Genomic DNA, 18,814 nt, shown 5'->3' on the forward strand with positions numbered 1-18,814 from the left:
TGTTTTTATTGCTTTCATCTTGTTTCATTTGTCTCGTGTTTTATTCGGTTTTGTAAAGCACATTGTCACTGTGTTTTGAAAGGTGCTATAAATGAAGTTTATTATTATTATATTATTAAAATAAAATGAGATTAAACGAAAAACATTTAAAAAATACTGTACAGTAAATATCAGGATTGTTTTTGTGAGGGTGGATCTGCTGTGTTTTGGTCCAAACCCTTTTCCTACAAAATAAAACACAGATATCAATGCAATTTTTGCAGCAGTATTTTATTTTTAAATGTTACCCCATTCATTCATCATTATAGCATGGTGTGTAAAGTTTTTAAGTTGTCACATAGTGATGGATCATGACAATAGGGTTCATTTTAGTGTTTTTAAATGTGCAAACTGTTTTAACTGAGTAATAAAATGATGGATAAAGGACGGTAGAAGTGAACCTCTCTGCTTTGTAGTGTTGTATTATCACAGTAGGGATTTGGAGAATATAACGGAATGCTCTCCCGCACCCCCCTCCCCACCCTAGATAAATGCAATGCAATGCCTGGTGGGTACTGGAGTCTTCCTGACACAAAGAGGAGCCGTGTTCGCAACGCCCACAGAGGAGCTGCAGCTTCCACCAAGAACTACCGGTACCGAGATGCCCAGCTCGGGATGGTTTCCGGTAAATGCGTAAAATGTTTGGACCGGGCAGTGGAAGAGGGGGAAAGTGTGAAGTGAGGAAATGACCGGGCTGCTATTTTTACATCGGCTGTAACTAATTTGTGAAGAGGAGGCGGAGGAAGGTGAGTGAGGAGAGAGGTAGGCTAACAGCTGAGGGCACGGGGGGAGCGGATGAGCCTCAGTGAGTTTGGAGGGAAGATCTCTCCGCAGACAATAAACCAAGTTGCGCTCCAACTTAGCCGCTGCACAACAAGCCGGCATTGGAGCAAACTGCACGTATACAGTGCAGCATTGCGTGTTAATATATTGTCTCGTCCCGGGTGCTGTGGGATGAGTGTGTGTGCTGCCTTTTCGCTGAAGTCAGTGCTGCTGCTGCTGCTTCACCATCTCAAACTCCATTTTCCACTCATCTCTGCTCAGGCGTCTGTCCGTGCACAACAAAGGATGCGTGTGATCTCCGGGATGTAGATGGTGTGTGTCGATGTTTGTAGCCGGATGTTTCTGTCAGTGGGATGCACCGTAAAGGTCTGTATGCTGTTATTTCCCCCATAGCTGCGCGTCATGATGTGGAAAAAGACTCGTACAGGCCGCTACAAACGCTTCACCCTGCATGTGTTATTTTCTCTGCAGCCATCAGGAAGGGGGATGATGCTTCAATCGGAAACTGATCAGTCTCCAGATCAATGCTCTCTGACTTGTAGCTTCATTTTGGAGGTGCTCGATTCCACGCGGCTTTAAAGGTTCAGAGTGTAGGATTTAGGTATACTGGCAGAAAATATAATACAATATAATAAGCAGCCTGTGCTTTCTTTAGTGTATAATGACCTGAAAATAAGAATTGTTGTGTTTTCATTACCTTAGAATAAGCCATTCATATCTACATAGGGAGCGGGTCCTCCTCCATGGAGATCGCCATGTTTCTACAGTAGCCCAGAGCGGACACACCAAATGCTGGCTCGAGATAGGGCCATTTGTGATTTCGCATCAGCCATTTAGCAACCTCTGCGTGACTAGAGTCTCAATAAAACATTAATTTTATTTTAACATGAGTGTTTTTACCTGTTTAAATCTGAGGGTTCATTTCTTTTGGAGAGGAAGAGACCCCTACAGATATTTCAGCTCCTGATTTAGGTTGGAGAAAAAAGGCGAGCTCACATTAGCAGGTGTTGGGCTAGCAATCCCTCTCCATCATGCCAAACGAGCATTGGAGAAACACTGATTTGTAACCAAGCGGCAACTGCCAGGGCTGAAAAATGAAGCAGACTCAGATGTGCCAAAAACTGCAGTTTTTTGAATGGCCACTTGAGGCTGGCTCTGGAAGCGAGTCAATCCCGGTAGACCCAACATTTTTCAATATGTTTATTTCTGTTTGTTACAGCAAAAATATGTTTACTATAAAGTTGGACATTTTAACATGGGGGGTTGTGAGGATTGACTCTGTTTTGGAACCAGTTTCTAGTGGCCATTCGATGAACTGCACTTCTGGCACTTCTGCATTGGCCTCAGTTTTCAGCCTCAGAGGTTGACGCTTGTTTGTGTACAACATCTCCATGACAACACACACAGAGACGACCATACAAGCAAGAGGCTGTGTGTCTCAATTGGGGTAAAAACCTCAATTGAGACGCATATTCCGAATGTGCTGTATACATGCCCAAACCTGAATTATATCCCACGAGTCCTAATTGAAAAGATAGAATTGGAAAAAGACCTAATTCCAAATATCTAAGTAGAATATGCTGTTTGCGTGAGCCTAATCAAATTCAGAATATCGTCATAATCGTAATACTAGCATGCATGTAAACGTAGCCACTGTTCCTTAATAGCTGAGCAAGTAAAAGATGACCTGATTTCCAAATGGCGAAAGTTAAAGATGACACATTTCTTCAATGTTGTAAGAATTTTTTTCACAGTTTCAAAATAACAAAAAAGGAAAAAGGCTGAAGTAAAGTTTTGGGCACCCTGCATGATCAGTAGGCTACGTACGTCAGGCTTGTTTAGACATTCCTTTGCAAACTCCTGATGCTGACTTTTGTCGTGAGGACACAGGAAAGGTCATATTCATATAGGTGTCACTGCACAGTAGAATAGTGCACCACCACTCCAGAGACTGCTAAATTTTCCTGAAGGTCTTTTGCAATCAAACAGGGGTTTTGATTTGCCTTTCTAACAATGCTACGAGTGGTGCAGTCTGAAAGCTTTCTTGGTCATCCAGACCTCAACTTGACCTCCTCAGTTCCTGCCATTTCCTGCCACAGTAACTGCCATTTCTTTATTACATTACCAACTGGGGAAACATGAAAACACTTTGCTGTCTTCTTATAGCCTTCTCCTGCTTTGTTTGCATCTGTTATTTTAGTTGTTGGAGTGCAGGCAGCTGTTTAGAGGAGCCCATGGCAGCTGATTGTTGGGATGAGGTTTCAGGAGATGGAGTATTTATAAAGCTTAGAATTTTGCATCACCTGGCCTTTCCTAATGATGACTGTGAACAAGCCATAGCCCTAACAAGCTAATTAAAATCTCAGACCCTGGTAAGAGTTATGTGGGAGCTCAATGTCTTGGGGTTCCCAGACTTTTGCATGGTGCGTCTTTCCTTTTATTCACTTTAAATTTGTACAAAACAAAATTAATTCACTAATCCTGCTTAAAATGTTGAAAAGCATGTTCCATCTTTAACTCCATGCCATTTGGAGATCACTTCATCTTCTGCTTACTTAACTATGTGACACAGTGGTGCTTTGAGCTAAATGCTAAAGATGGCGCTCACCTGTGTGCGACATCGCAGAGCTCTTAGAGTCAAACTTTGCTACTTCCATTAACTACACTTACTCATCTAACTTAGTTCATGTGCACTAAAAAAAGATGTAAAAGATGACCCTGGGCGGTATTCACAAACATTCTGAGAATACCCTCAGAAGGCTCCTAACTTAGGCTAAAAACTTTTAGCAAGGAGTCTTAGCTTAGGAGTGATTTAGGAGAGTTCTCAAGGCAACTCTGAGCAAGGAAGGGACAGAAAATTTTACCTTAGTGAGGAGGTGTGGTTGACCCCGTTGCTAGGTATGATGCATTCTGCAAGACGTGGACACCCAGTGGAAATGAAATGAACTACTGACTGTTTAAAGTGCTGTCACTCTTAGTGTGATCACTCTGCTGATGGAAGGTTTAGACAGACCCAAATCATCACTGCTGCACTGTTGCATTTTTCCAGTTTTCAAATATCTTTCTGTTGTGATCATTTTATTTCTGGTGTTATAGCGTTAGGTGGGAAATGTCTGCGTATGCCTAATGAAATCAACCACACATATTATCCCTGCACAATCTAACTTGTAGCATTCCATCCAGTGGTATACCTCCAGCCTCTTTGTGCTTCCACCATTTTCTCCTCCATTTAACAAACTCTAAAGCTTCCTTAGGAGCACTTTTAAGGTCTAAGATGCTTTGTGAATGACTTTTTTCTTTACAAGGGCATACATAGTCGTAACTTTAAGGGGAAATTCTAAGAAAATGTCACAAGAATTTTGTCAGTAGGAGCATCTCTTTGCACTAGGAAGCTTTGTGAATATGACCCCTGATGTCCAAAGGACAAAAAGTTAAAGATCACACATTTCCTCAATATTTTAAGATTATTATTTTTTTAATTAAATCTTTTAAAGTTAAAAAAAAAAAACTATTCACAGTAACTATTAACAGTAAAATAAATGTTGACCAGGGGTGCCCAAATGCATGTCACTATATGTGAAAAGCAAGTGACTAAAATATGAGCAACAAAAGCAAAAACATACATAACAAACGCTCCCTTATTTATTTATTACTTTAAACGTTTCAAACGAAACGCCCCCCACAACGTAGCAAAATGCTACATCGGCTTTTATTTTGAAAGCCGTGACAGGAAGTGTGCGTGCTTGCTGCGGCGGCTTCGACGCAGCTCCTCTCTCAGTCACTCAGCAGCATCTTGAGTCCACTGGCGCGAGATCCGCTCGCGGAGAGGGAGGCAGGTCGATGTAGGAAGCCTCCACACACACACGGGCTCCTCTTTCTCCTCTTGCCGGGAGTAACAGCTGTGTAATTTGATGCTTTTCACGCGATAGACCGAGTCCACCTCTCAGGTAATTTGTAATCTTGCCTCAGGAAAGGAAGTGGTTAAGTAACAATCAGCCTCAGCTCGGCGATACAAGTAGAAATCAGCGCTCCATTTAAATCTAATTAGGACACGGAGTATTCGGGCAAAGATGGAAGACGTGATACACTCGCCTGTTCATCTTCACGGGGAATATTTGCGCTTGCATGTGTGTGGTATTAACGTGTAATTCTGGAGCTGGTAGCCTAGCAAAGTTTTTTTTTTACTTTAATTTTTTAGTAATATGTTGTATTATTGACTAAGGAGAGTGTATTTCCTCAAGGGCATTGTGATACTGGATGCCATAAGGAACATACAGTCACTTATTCACATTACAAGAGTAGGCTGACACTTTTTGCCTGAAACCTACTGATAAAAGCTGTTTTTAAATAACCAAACAAGCTTAAAAAGGGCATGTATGTGTTCATAATTATTGTTTTACTAGCTATATTTCTTTTCAGTGCATTTGTTACTGTGAACCAAGTATGTTTGGCTCATGTAGACCTCTTTAAACCCTGGCTCAGGTGCTTCCTCGCCCTCTCCTATTCAGTAACATGCATTTTCTCTGGTTTCATCTGCCTGTGGCGTAATAGCTCCTGAAGTTAATTTTCTCCTCCAAGAACAAAATGCTGCCTCATGCCTTGTGTTTGAGCTCTTTCCACTTCCCATTGGAAGTCCCCCCCACTTTAATGGGCCATTAAGCGGCAACCACCAATGGTTAAGCTGTCAGCTGGGCCTGATTGATTCGGTTAGACCACAGATGAGACTGATGTGTGCCTGAGATTCCTCGGAAGCTCTCGGGTAAATGTCCCCCCCCCCAAGGCAAGGGAGCAGAGGTGGAGAGCCTGGAGATGCTGTGTAAACTGAACATATGCACCATGTTGTTGCTGTGTGGATGCATTGTGTTGCATGGCGGTAAGTTATCCCTGCAGTGCGGTCCTCACACAGGTGGGGGGACACTGAGAAAAGTTTAGCAAAGGCGAGGAGCATTTTGGGCTCCTTGTTTAAAAAAAAAAAAAAAAAAGAGAGAAGTGGGCCACTGGTCCCTGTGGTGGATGATGCTTTTCTGGGGCAGGCTCGTGATGACGCTCACCCAGCCCGGATTGGGAACAGACACCCTCGTCCATCCATTTCGGAGAGGGGTGCGGAAACCGTGGTGCTCGGATACACGCTGCGGAAAGGTCCAAGCAGAGAGACTGCAGGTTTGCCTTCCAAACAGCAGCCACTTTTTCTGATCTACACATCTATCATTGATACCTCTCTGGAGCCGGCCTGTAAGTATGCGTCAGCTCAGTCCACCTGACTCAGGACCTACTAAATCAGCTTTGAACCATCTTGTAACTTCACTCTGTCTTAGACAGAAGTCTCAAGTGTGGAGTTAATGATTTTACTCCACTGACTTGGCATCTTTTTGTGCCCAAAAACCCAAGCCCTGGAGAAAGAAGCGCACTGCTATTTAAAGATGGCATAACTCAGCCAGCTGCTGCCATTTCCGCTCCCATCGTAATTGAATCAGCGCTAGTAGAGTGCGCCAGTGAGGGTGTGTGCACCCCACAGAAGATTATACGGTCGGGACATCTAGGCGGTCTGTAACGGCTACTTTCGCATACCTGATTGGTGGCTCCTATTCCTGGTGAGAGTGTTTGTGGGACGGAAGCTGGGAAGAGGACAAGCTCCCAGCTGGTATCATCCGTGAAAAGGATGTGGGTTTGTAATAAGAGTTTTCGAACAAGGTCCTGACTGTATAGAGTTGCAGACGAAGACTGTAGTATGAGTTGCAGATTGATGAGGAGGGGAGGTAACTTTATGACTCATTTATTTACTCTTCTGTCAGAATATTTCAGCTCCAGTTGGGTGTTTAGGTCATTAATTGGTCGAGTGCGTCATGTCATCTTTGACTTGTTTGCCCAACACTCTGAAGTGACTCGTGGCAGCTGTCAGAGGCGTCAGAGAAAATATCTTTTGTGACAGTGCAAACACTGAGCGACAGAGGGTCTCGCAAAAGTTTGGAGAGACTTCATATTGATCTGCTCTGTATACAGCACAGAGCAGGGAGAGGGTTAACAACTCAGAAGGGAAGTAGGCCATCAACATCCCTTTTTTATGGGCACATTCTGAGACTGGCTGTGAGCGTGACAGAAACAGCAAGTGAAACAGAACAATATTGGATTGTGGAATTTATCTAGTTGATGCACACATAACATGAGGTTGTGGTTGAGCTGGTGGAAAATGCTCAGTATTTGTAGCTCTACCCCCTCACTGCCTCAAATCCGCTCATACTTTCAGACACCAAAGATATTTTCTCTTTCCCTGGATAGAGCAAAACGCTCACCACTCAGCTCGATTATTTTGAGTCATCCAGCCAAGGCTGTGGCACTGGGCGGGAGTGTAAAAAAAATCATCTCCAACCACGGATACATCTGCCTCCTCTCAGTGGTGTTAGGGTTCTCCTCCAGTCTGTTTGGACGGCTGTACTATGACAACAATTCTTTAAAGCCCGTTTGATGTAATGTTTGGCAGGATTATTGACCTGTTTGATGTCCAAGTTTCGTTACTCGGGCTTCTTCTTTTGATAGGGAAGTTCACCTTTGACCCTGCCAGTAAATTGGCCTGGAAGAGGAACAGAGAAGAATGCCAAAAGTCAGAATATAATTGTAAAGGTAGGAAATTGTTTCTGAGTTTACCCATCTGATTTGTTACCCAGCCATGCATGCTTTGGACAGACGGCGCTGTGCTTCATGGCAGGACATTGATCACTGATTACAATGATAGTCTTATCAAAGGGCCTCCTGTGGCCTGGACGCTTTCACAGAGTCCGACAGCACTTTTGCTGTTATCCTGCCATTCATTGATAATAATACTTGCCCGCAAGACAGAGATGCTGCAGTTTGGTTAGACCAGTAATTCACAAAAATGTAAGCCGATATGAAGGTCCATTAGTACACCAGAAGGATTGCTTTGCATGCGCTGTGGAGAGAGCAACTGAAGGAATCTTGCGGTCTCATTTGGGGTTAGACTTTGGGTCATAGGCATTTTTTTTCACTGCTAGTTATAACCAGCATTTTTTTCTCATGCTTTTGCTTTTTGGTTTCTCATGCAAAGAAAATGCCTCTGCTGGTTTTTCTCCATTACCCCCAAAGATGTGGTTTTCATAGTATTGAAGCTAAGCAAAGTAAGGTCAACTTGCAGTCCAGTGTGTTAAGATGCCATGAGGTCTTGGGCTGCAGCTTATTATTATTTTTATGTCATTATTATATTTATTTTGTTTAAAGGGAACTACTGTTTTCAAAAGTCAAAAATGTTTTCCCTGTGGTTTAAAACAGTCTAAAAATATTTGTAAATTTGAATAACTCTCCCAAACCCAGAAACTAGAGTGCTAAAATTCAAATGTATGATGTCATCAAGTACAAACTCTGGATCTGCTCCAAAATGAATTTGGAAAGATGTAGATGACACTGAAAGCACCCAGCGTTTTGTTCTGAGTATATGGCCAGATTATCTGTTTCAGGCCTGCGAACGCTATAATAGAATATCTTTGGGTGGTATCTAACTTTTAATACCTCCATACCTTCCTGAAATTTCTCCGGGGTATATGGTATATGACAATATTAGTCTGTGGCACTACCCCCAACCCTCTGTGACTGTCGGGTTCACTACTTTCCTCAGGCTCTCTTAGGCTTTACAGTCAAATAAATGCACAGTAGAAACTGACAAAATGTCAAGAATGGCATATTTTTGCAACTAGTTTCCTCATTAAACAGAGAAATACAACCTCCCCCATTTTGAATACCCGTTTCTCTCTTTCACAGAACTACGACTAGCTTAACTGCTGTTTTAACTCATGGTAAAACACTTCATTCAAACTGACAGAAACAAAATAAATCTCACCAAAACCATCTTGGTTAGCTTTGATAGTCATTCAGTTAGTTAGTCCACTGTTCCAACAATCACCAAATCTGGTTTGGATAGTTCACTGAGTTGGTTGTAAAACTATTTCCCTTTGGCCTCTCTGCTGTTGCTGACCGGCTGTTAAGAGTTCTGAGATGTTATCCCCACCACCACCAGCTGCCTTTTCCACCAGTAGAGACCAGAGACTGACCTCTGGTGGTGCATGCTGTGTGCTACACACAGTGCGTTTAATAGAGTAGTTTTGATGGTGTTGAAAATCATACTGTCAGGACTTTTTAAATACCCTGGTATACCATAATACCGAGATACCACCCAAGCCTACAATAGAATAAAGCTCATTTGGATTTAAAAACAAACATTCTGGGGCGTCGGTAGCTTAGTGGATAGTGCCAATGCCCCATAGCCTGGAAATCCAGACTCAAATCTAGAAAGATTTTGAGTCTGGCCCTCACCGATACACCCTTCCTACCCAAGGGGCGGCACTAACTGAGGCATTTCAAATGCTGCCGCACGCAATTGGATAGCATGGCCAATCAGAGCAAAAAAACAAGGTGACGTATTCATTGCAGTAAGCCCCATTTGTTTGTGGACCAGTGGGGCTAACTGATTTATTATGCTTTTGCTGTATCCCGTCGGCAAAACAGCAAAAACGTCCTTCCTGGAAACAAAGGCTTCTAGAGCAGTCTTCTGTTCCTCTCTCAAGGAAAAAGATAAGTGTAGTTGGCTTAGTGTTTCTTCCAAAGCTAAATTGAATGGACGCGGTCCTTCGGCAGCTGCCATCTTGGCTGTTTACTTTTCGACTCCTACAGCGCAGTGCTCTTCTCATCATGTTACGCCCGCCCAGAGCCCGCCTCTGTCAGATAGACTGATCTGATTGGCGATTCAGCGGGCTCTGCTCGTTGGGGCCAGATAACCGTGCAGTGCAAATTAGAATTTGCTAGGGGCGGGGTATCTGGATTTCCAGGTCAACTGCCCCATGTATAGAGGTGATGCCTCGCTGCAGCGGTCGCGAGTTTGATTTCAGCTTGCAAACCTTTGCTGCATGTCGTTCCCCCCTCTCCCCATTTCACACTATCCTGTCCAGGCAAAAAGCCCAAAAAATAATCTTTAAAAAAAAAAACAAACAAAAAAACATTCTGTGTGTCCACAAGATCCATCATTCATTGTCTGTGGAGCAGCTCCAGACTTTAAACTTGATGACGTCACAAGTTTGAGACTTGGCTTCTGGCTTTGAGAGAGAGTAGCTCATGTTCTCAAATATTTATTGAGCTTTCTTGGGCCATGGCAATAACATACTGGAATTCTATATAATAGTTTCTATAAAATCTCTGTAAGGAGGAGTGTACATTGCAGATGTAGAGCTCAAGGTGAGGTCTTAAAATAGCGTAAATATTAAAGTTACAGTGATGTCAAACACAGAAAGGCAGCAGATCCTCATATTTAAGAAGCTGAAACCATGAAATATTTGCTTCAAAAAATGGCTAAAACAATCAGTCAGTTATCGAAGTAGCAGATTAATTCATTGGCCTAATCATGACCGCTCTATTTTCAGCATTATGAGAAATGGATCTTTCACTACTTTTTATTGCCTTTCGATCCTATCTCGTGGCGCAGCTGGAATTCATGCTCTGTCCTCTTTTCTCTTTGAACTGTCAAGAGCAGATGTTGATATTTCCATTCTCAACAGATGGGTACATGCAACAGGTCCAGTAGGTTCAGGAAAGTAAAGCCTGCTCATTTTCTCAGTTTCTTTTATAAAGACCTTTTGTGTTCCAGTCTAAGAGATGTGCTGGAAATCACTTCACAACAGCTTCGATCTGACGATATCAAACTGAGTTGAATTACAGTTGATTCTGTTTTGCCCCGCTCTGCTGCTCTCTGCCCTGGGTCTCTATCAGTCTGTCTTCTGCTTATGCATCTTTGTATTCCTGGAAACTAATAAACCCTTTTGTTAGGTATTTGCTATTCCAGCTCTGTCAGTAACTACAGTCATCAGCAGCAGAATATTTTTTGCTATACATAAATTCGCCCACTTCAGGGACTTAAGAGTGTTACTTTGTGGGTACGAAGCGATGCACTCGGCCAACAAAAGTGTTTAATTACATTATTGAAGTGTTTTGACGAGAGCGTTTTGACTTTTTACACGTGAATAGTTTGAACGATGCCCAGTTGGAAGCAAAGGTCTGAGCGAATGCCAGGAAACTGTTCTCCCACGAGATTTTTAACACTACCATCAGTAGTGACGTAACAGATATGGATTCACACTCCAGTCATCCAGTTTTGAGGATTACTGTAGCATCATTGTCTTTTTTTAGATGACCGGAGTCTGCTGCAGTCCGTTTACTTCAAGCTGTACCAAACTGTGAGATTTTCTTACATGTTGATGTTTCATATTTTGTCTCTTTTTAAGGGCCTTTGTTGTTTTCTCTGCTTCATGACGCACACACGATCAAATACAAAGGAATGTGGATGATTTTGTTGCATCTCTGAGATTAAGCTTGATGTCCTCTCCATGCTGTAGTTCTTTTAAATTCTATTTGCTTTTTGTATTCTGCTCAGTCTACGTCAGATGCAAAAAATGCAGATCACAATTTATGTCAAGTTGAAATTTGGATCTTACGTCTCAAGCTCACTCTGGTTTAAATATGCTGGTGTTCTTTGTAGTGATGATACACGCATCTTCACTCTTTCTTGCCGTGATTTCTGTTTATGACTAACTGATCTAATCCTCTTTGTTTGTCTTTTATCAGAGGGGTTAAGATGGGTGGCGCTGCCATCTTAAGCATGCTGGAGACCTGAAGAAATACTGCTACACTGCTGCTGAGGAGCCTCAACCACCCCCACCCCACCCATGACTTTCTATAGTGTATGTATAATTTTTATTAACATAAATGCACAGGTAATGATGCTACGGTCATTTATAATGAGTGCAATGCTACATACATGCTATTGAAAGATAATTTAACCATAGCCATTAAGTTTTGGTTGACCAAATGTAAACTCCTAGATATGTGATTTCTTTTATCTAAACAGGCGTAACTACATGTGGTTTGATTTTAAATTTAGTGTTTAAGTGGTCAAGAAATATGGGGTCTATCTTGCCAAGATCAGTTTGAGTTAGATGCTTCAGATACTTTTATACTGTAAAGATAATTATGGCTTTTAAGGAATTCTAATCGAATCATTTAAGACTAAATACGCCATGAAATTAAGACTACATTGTTTATGTTTTTGGAGCATCACTTGCAAATAAAAAAAAGTTTAAGGAAAAACTGAATTACTGACTTGTTCAGCTGTTGTGTCTCAGCTCACATCTCACACTGTTGTTTTTCAGGAACCGTTGATTGGTGTGCCTCAAACTCTGTAATGGAAAATCGTGGTGAGTACCGAGTTGCTCGTTGTGGTTTGTTAAGTGCAGTGTTAATACTTTGGAGAGAGCTGTAGATCCACTCATCTCGCTGTACATACACTGTGTTTATGGGGTCTGTGTAGCCTCTTGATGTTTTATGAGCCACTCAGGATTCCAGCCATACATCTTCTCAACCTCACATTCTGGTTGAGGATCAGTTTCCCCTCCCAAAGCTTGGCTTTTCAGGGATTTCCCTGGTCATGTGTGTTGTTAAAGAGATGGTTCGGTGAATATCTGTTGCGTCATTGTTTAAGTTAAGCGTTTTTTGTTTTTTAAAGTTTGATTACGAGAATGAGGTGCTTAACTGCTTTGAAACGAAAAAGGAAGTATTAACCTTGATTATTTGCACCGGTGGTTTTTGGTGCACAGTCACCTGTAGCTATTCAGTTAAGCACTTCCCTTTTGTAAAACTACTCAGCCAAAAAACACGCAGCTAAATGCCCAACTGTCAATATGCTAAGCCATCCCTAGTGACTGTCAGGTAGCACTTCCTGTGGCCACTTCATATTAAAAGCCATACTCAATTCTCATCAGTGCAAGACTGAAAAACATCTACAAGTGTGTTTTTAAGAGTTGAATTTTCATTAAAGAAATTGTCAGACGTTGTAGGGAATAGGTTATATGCTTGACAAGAGTAAGATAAGAAATCAGTGCCACTTTAATGAAGCTACAGGCAGCAGCCACTTAGCTTAAGTAAGCATAAAGTCTGGATACAAGGAGAAACAGTGTAGCTCTGTCCTAAGGGGACAAAATCTGCCTACCAGCCAGGGTAGATGATTTGCACACACATGTATGTGTACCGTACCTTCATGTAGCTCAAGGAAGCTCTTTTTTCAAGCAACGAATTTTAGGAGTTGCAGTAATTATATATTAAAAAATATTACTATTATTAATAAATGGTGTCTAATTTGTTATGTGGATAGTCAGCTATGTCTCTGATGTGAATTCCTGGCTGTTAAATGTTGATCTGCAATTTTCTGTATTCCCAGTAATATTTGTTCGTGTATTGTATGTTTGTGTATGAACTGGTTAAGCTCTGTTTGAGACTAAGAACATGACCACAAACACTGATATACTGAATATCTTGTGAAATAGTTTTATTCTGCAGGCAAAATGTTATTTACACAAATTTAGATCTCCTACTTTTGAAGCATTTAAAAAAAATTACATTTGAAGTAGGGCTGTAAGTGTTAATGCATTAATCGCGATGCTTTGGAAGCAAGCCAATCCTGATAGACCTCCTTGTTAAAAGGCCAGAGTTTACAGCAGAAATAAACCTTTTAACAGCCTGGTACAGAAAACAGTTTCAGTCTTTTTAGCTAATTTGCCCCTTCATGACAACTGTACAGAGAGTGAACTTTTATTTCACTCCCTCACAGCTCCAACCTCTTGCCCAAATGTGTGCCAAGTGCCATGTTTTTGTTTTTGTTTTTTTGCGGTGGCAATGACCGGGCTAGCCACCGCTTTTCTGCGGTCCAAAACAGACAACTCTTCTTTGGCAGCTTTAGCAGTGCCTTTCCTAGTGCACAATGACAGAAATCCACCAAGCGTAAGGCTTGTTAGAAAACTGTGATTTCTATTATGAACCCTGTCAGAGTTTTGTCAAGAACTGGAGGCGGGACAAAATGTGATGGAGGCAGCCACCTTGTAATTCTCCAAGCAGGAAAAACCTCACTAACTTACACTGTATCTCTTTTGTTGAATCCATCAAAACAAGACTTTGAATTAGAGGTTGTTCTTTTACAGAGGGCCGTGTGCCAGATTATTACTTGGACGAGTGCAGTCACTTTGTGGTGGATTTTAGAGCCAGGCTAGCTGTTATCCCCTATTTTCAGTCTTTGCGCTAAGCTAAGCTAAGCTAAGCTAAACTAGGCTAACTAGCTGAAGCTTCACATTTACCATTCAGACATGAAAGTGGCATTGATTTTCTCAACTTACTCTTGGCTATAAAAGTGGATTGTCACGACAAAGTCACTGCAGACGAGTGGTTAAAAACATGTCCTTGTAAAAAAATATGAGGCATAAGTTAAACAGCTTGAAAAAGCACTCTTCTATTATGAATGAGACTCGGAGCAGTGACACGTAGCTTTTTAGCACCATCCATAGGTTCCATACTCTCCCCATGTTGGACGGGGCTGTGTGTGTGTGTGTGTGTGTGTGTGTGTGTGTACCTGCTTCAGTCTGCTGAAGTGGCCTGGCCCAGTCTGTTATCCAGGTCAGGCCAACAGGTTCTGGGCTCATGCGGATTGGCTCAGCTCTCTCTGGAAGCCGGCCCGGTGTGGAGGCTGTATTTGGGGCACAGGGAGAGAAAAGGAACGCTGTCGAACACACTAGCTCTCCATCTTTAGAAATGGCTTCGAGATGCAGCCAAACGCTCAGAAAACTCTGATCTATCCAGGCATAATGACACAGCTCAATGCTCCGGATTCCTCTGAGGAGCAGTCAGACAAGGTTTTTCTGAAGACACACACACAAACCTCAAAAGGAATCAAAGCACTAATTCAGGGGTCCAGTCCGTGCTTTCTCTTTTCTTCTAGTTGAGAGAAAGCTGTCTCTTTTTATTTCCTGCTCTGCTTCTGTCTCTATATTCTAGCCCCAAACAGGGCAGCTCTCCTTGGCAAACATATTTCAAAGTCATGCTAATGCCTCAAAGACTGTTCAAATTGTGATAAGAGTACTTGGAGATGTGCATAAAATGGTGTCTGGAGGCATTAAGGGAGGTGAGCGCCATGATAAACACCCTCTGTAAGTTCAGAAAAAAAGAGTTGTAGTAGCTTTATATTAGCGTGTAGCTGGATATAGAAACGGCAACATAAGTCTGATCAGCACATTTCCCTATTTGTCAGAAGACTTTTGATCAGGCATTCCTTCTATTAACGAGTTCAGTGCCATAGCTGTGATTCTTGTCTAAATGTTGAGAGGGAGCCGTGTCTCAGACACACTTGACCTTTACGCAGCTCCCACAAAAAGTCAGGTCTCTGATTTTGTGTTATATTTCTCCTGATTGAAGGCATTGATTGAAATTGCTTCATTTTCCTCTACATCCAGACTAAATTAGTTTTTGTTTGTGAGGTTAGAGGCATTGCTAATTTAGGAATAGCTTATACAAACTCTGTCTATATCTCTAACTTCTGTTCTCCTTGTCATCTCAACGCTAGGAAGGCAAGAAAATACTGACACCAGTGTGTGAGGCAGATGATTGTTTTCAGGTCATACTATGTGGTCTGAGGTTTTTAAGTCTGGATTTTCTGTTTCTGGATCAGAGTGTTAAAAGACCCTGTTCTCTTGAGACCAGCTGCACCACAGAGCATACATTACATTTGACATGCATTATTGGATGCATAGATTGTACCACATACCGCGGCGCGCACATCAGATTGAAAACATGACTTGTCTTTCTCCCAGGAATGGTTGGCATCTTTCAGTGAATGCTGACCTGTGCTACGAGCCAAGGAGGGAGGGTCAGTGAGCGAGCGGGAGAGCGAGTCCAACTCCTAGAGGGAGGGAAGGTCTTAAGGAGATTGCGGGTGGGAGGGACGGGGGGAAGGACTGAACTGAAAGGCGCAGAGGACGGGTAGACGAGAGAAACAGAGAGAAGAAGAAAGGACCTGAGGTAGAGAGAGACCAGTGGACTTTGTTGAAGGAGGAAGGCAGGTGCAGCTGTCCAGTGCAGTGTGCACATTTCTGGGTGCAGGACAGGTAGAGGGCCCCTCAGGGGCTGGATCATGGGACAGAGCCTTCGTGTGGAGACCCCAGCTCAGGACCCACAACAACACAACAATGGCGGTGAGTTTCTGCACTCACTCATAGGGTGCATGGGTGTTTACTTTGCACAGTTGTGCATTCCTCAAGAGCAACTTAGACAGCATGAAATCAGTGTGTTAGTTTGTCATTTTTCAATGAATTAAAGCACAGAGGAGTGATGAGGGTTGGAGATTGTATAATCAAGTCTCCTCTAGGCCCCCTCCTTCACTTTCACCACATGGAATGTGAAATCATCAGGATCATGTGGATGAATCTCAGCTGTGTTTTTACACACTCAAGTGTTGCGCACTTATTTTCTTATGTTTTGGTGCACAAGGCAGTTAGTTTCGCTGCAAAATAAGATATTAAAAACATTTTTATTTGGGGATTATATTGTGGCTGAGAGGTTTTACATAAATTTGGATTAATTGCTATTTTTTTCCTCCTCTGATTTTTGCAGAGAGTGTAAACCTACAGACCAAATTAATCCATTAATTATGGGTTTTGACCTTGGGTTTGACAAAGTAGAAAGCAGTGAATTCATATGAAAGAATAAAATATGTCTTACCTTAAAAAAACATGCCCTTATGGTATTCATTTAACATACTTATGCTGTGATATTGGGTCAAAGGATTGAATGATTTCATGGCACATAAGATCCCACAAGAAGCAATCGCAGTGATTATAACCCCTTTGTGTGCTGTCAATTAAGCAGATTAAAATTCATAATCTGGTTTGGCAAGGGGTTAGGGTTATAATGAAGTTGGAGGTATTTCCTAACCATTGCACCCTGTGGAAGGGGGCTTCTTATGTAAGTAATCAGGATGGCTTGGCTAACAGATCGACTAAAAGCCGGGTCCTTTAAAACAACAATCTCCTTTAACCACATGCTCACCTGACCAGCCCTGCCATGACTCATCGAATCATGAGGTTAGAGGGAAATCTGGCCTCTGTGGGAGATGTTTGAGAGAGCAGTAGGTGTGGCTTCAGGATGAGGGGTACGTCAGAGGAACACACACACACACACACACACACACACACACACACACACACACACACACACACACACACACAGTGTCACACACCCCCATGTTTCCTGACTGGTATGCCTTATCTTGGCAGAGCTCCTGATTACAGAGTATGACTGTGAGAATTCCTGTCCTGGCCTCATTCTGAATGGAAATGGGTTTTATATCATCTAGATGTTTTAACAGTCAGAATATTAATTAGTTTCACTGTGTCGTACCTTGCAGCGCCGTGTCTCCATGAGCGGTGTTGTGTTATCGAGAGTGAGGGGAAGAGGTTGTCTTTGTTCTCAGTCACAGAATCAGGGTGGAGTGCCGTTTCCTCCCTGTGTTTCCAGGCTGCCCCCCACACCCCCCCCCCCCCCCCCCCCTCCATAACTCCTGTACTTTTTCTCTCTTTGTAGCTCTTTTTTACCCTTTACTCCCATTCCCACTCCCACAGTCACACACAGCTGTAGTGCCACCACACGCCAGACTTCTTCTCACTACAGCTGAAACAATGACATGTAGGGAGAGTTTTTCTCTGTATCTGTGAAGAAGAATCTTGAGTGGATCCACAGCTCTCCCTCGAATGTGATAATTGAAGTGGATGTACTGTACTTTTCTTTTTTGTGTGTGTGTCGGTGGATTGACACATTTTATAATCAGGCATCCCTGGCTAATGTACAAGCCTCCCAAGGATATGGTCAGTCATCTTTTTCAAATAGATGCCTGCTGCATGGGCTGAGTCCTCTGCGATCGTCATCTCTGCAGTGCTTTGGAGTGTGCAGGCCTGGCACAGGCAGCTCTTATCCTGCTTCACTGGCTTCAGCTGAGCCACTGTGTCAGAGGCTCCTCTGACAGAGCAGTCTGCTGTGTGAGAACCTCAGTTCTGGATCACAGGCTGCCTTAAGCAATGCTTAATCTGGATGTTATGGCAGCTGGTCTGAATCCTCAGATTTCTACCTCGCCAAGATAAGCTGGATTTCCATGGTGTGGACATGTCCCTTGAACCCGGAGCCTCTGCACTGTAGTTTTGACGAGCTCTCTGCAACTTGTCCTTGTGGCGTTTTCTTTTGGGATATATACAGGACAGTTGATTTGAATGCTTCCTGCTTCTCCATGGCATGCTGTTTCAAGTCCCGCCACCATGGAAGCTGGACGCTTAACACCCCTCTTCCAGGTAGACTAGAGTCTATTTTTTTAAGGCTTGTCAAAAATGAAACTTTTCAGGACATAACATCATTCCCTAATTTTGTATTGGCAGCAGTGCATGAGTTTGAGCAGTTCTGATTTGAACTGTTTTGGAGGTTTTACAAACAGTCAGGCTTTTAAACACGATGTAAGCATACGGTTCAAATTTTACCCCGCCAGCAGCACTGAGGTAGCTGTGTGGAGTGGTGGTTAAAGACACTGTCCTTCAGCTGCAAAAAATGGGTTTGAATCCTGTGTCAGCAACCATCCACCATGCTAAAATGTCCCTTAGCAAGGTACTGAAACGCTGCCAGCTCCAGGGCTGCTGGTCCGTGGCTAACCCTGACGTCCCTGCTGTGTGTGTCAAATGAAAAGTCAGCTCCCACCCAGGAATGTTTTCATTGTTGTTGTTACATTCATACATTCTTTACTGGACAGCTAAGTGTGCCACATCAGTATTGTAGGTATTGTGCCAAAGCATATTGTTGTGGGAATCAGTCTGCGAGGCACTATTGTCGCTGAGACATCCTGTGTGTGCATGAGACTGGATGTTTTAAATCGGACCCTGTTCTCTCTCCACTGGTAAATATTATGTCTGCTGAGTACAGCAGCTGCAGCCTTGGAAGAGCTAACGTCTGAAACTCTCTCTGAGCTCAGCACCCTGTCAGTTGGCCTGTCAATCACGCCACCCAGAATATGTAACCATGACGACAGAATGCCATTTAATAGAGTGCTTCTAAGCCTTAATGGCGTCTCATAACGATCAGCGCACCT

At 42.8% G+C, this 18,814-nt stretch overlaps 1 protein-coding gene across 14 annotated transcripts in view; it reads left to right on the forward strand.

Annotated features, from left to right (window-relative positions):
- Positions 1 to 635: 635 nt before the first annotated feature.
- Positions 636 to 18,814, forward strand: part of phactr4b (phosphatase and actin regulator 4b) — a 30,033-nt gene continuing 11,854 nt past the window's right edge. For 2 of the 14 annotated variants that reach the window (XM_033641122.2, XM_033641124.2), the window contains exon 1: positions 17,298 to 18,029. In XM_033641122.2, the coding sequence (XP_033497013.1) occupies positions 17,837 to 18,029 (193 nt within the window). In that variant the 5' untranslated portion in view covers positions 17,298 to 17,836. Of the gene's footprint in view, positions 786 to 1,017; positions 1,189 to 4,547; positions 4,770 to 5,911; positions 6,055 to 6,137; positions 6,484 to 7,356; positions 7,441 to 11,439; positions 11,556 to 12,023; positions 12,069 to 15,655; positions 15,885 to 17,297; positions 18,030 to 18,814 lie in introns of those variants that run through there. The other 12 variants (XM_078171865.1, XM_078171868.1, XM_078171869.1 and 9 more) reach the window with 12 other exon arrangements.

This window comes from Epinephelus lanceolatus, chromosome 10 (genome assembly GCF_041903045.1).
Source record: "Epinephelus lanceolatus isolate andai-2023 chromosome 10, ASM4190304v1, whole genome shotgun sequence".
NCBI lineage: Eukaryota > Metazoa > Chordata > Actinopteri > Perciformes > Serranidae > Epinephelus > Epinephelus lanceolatus.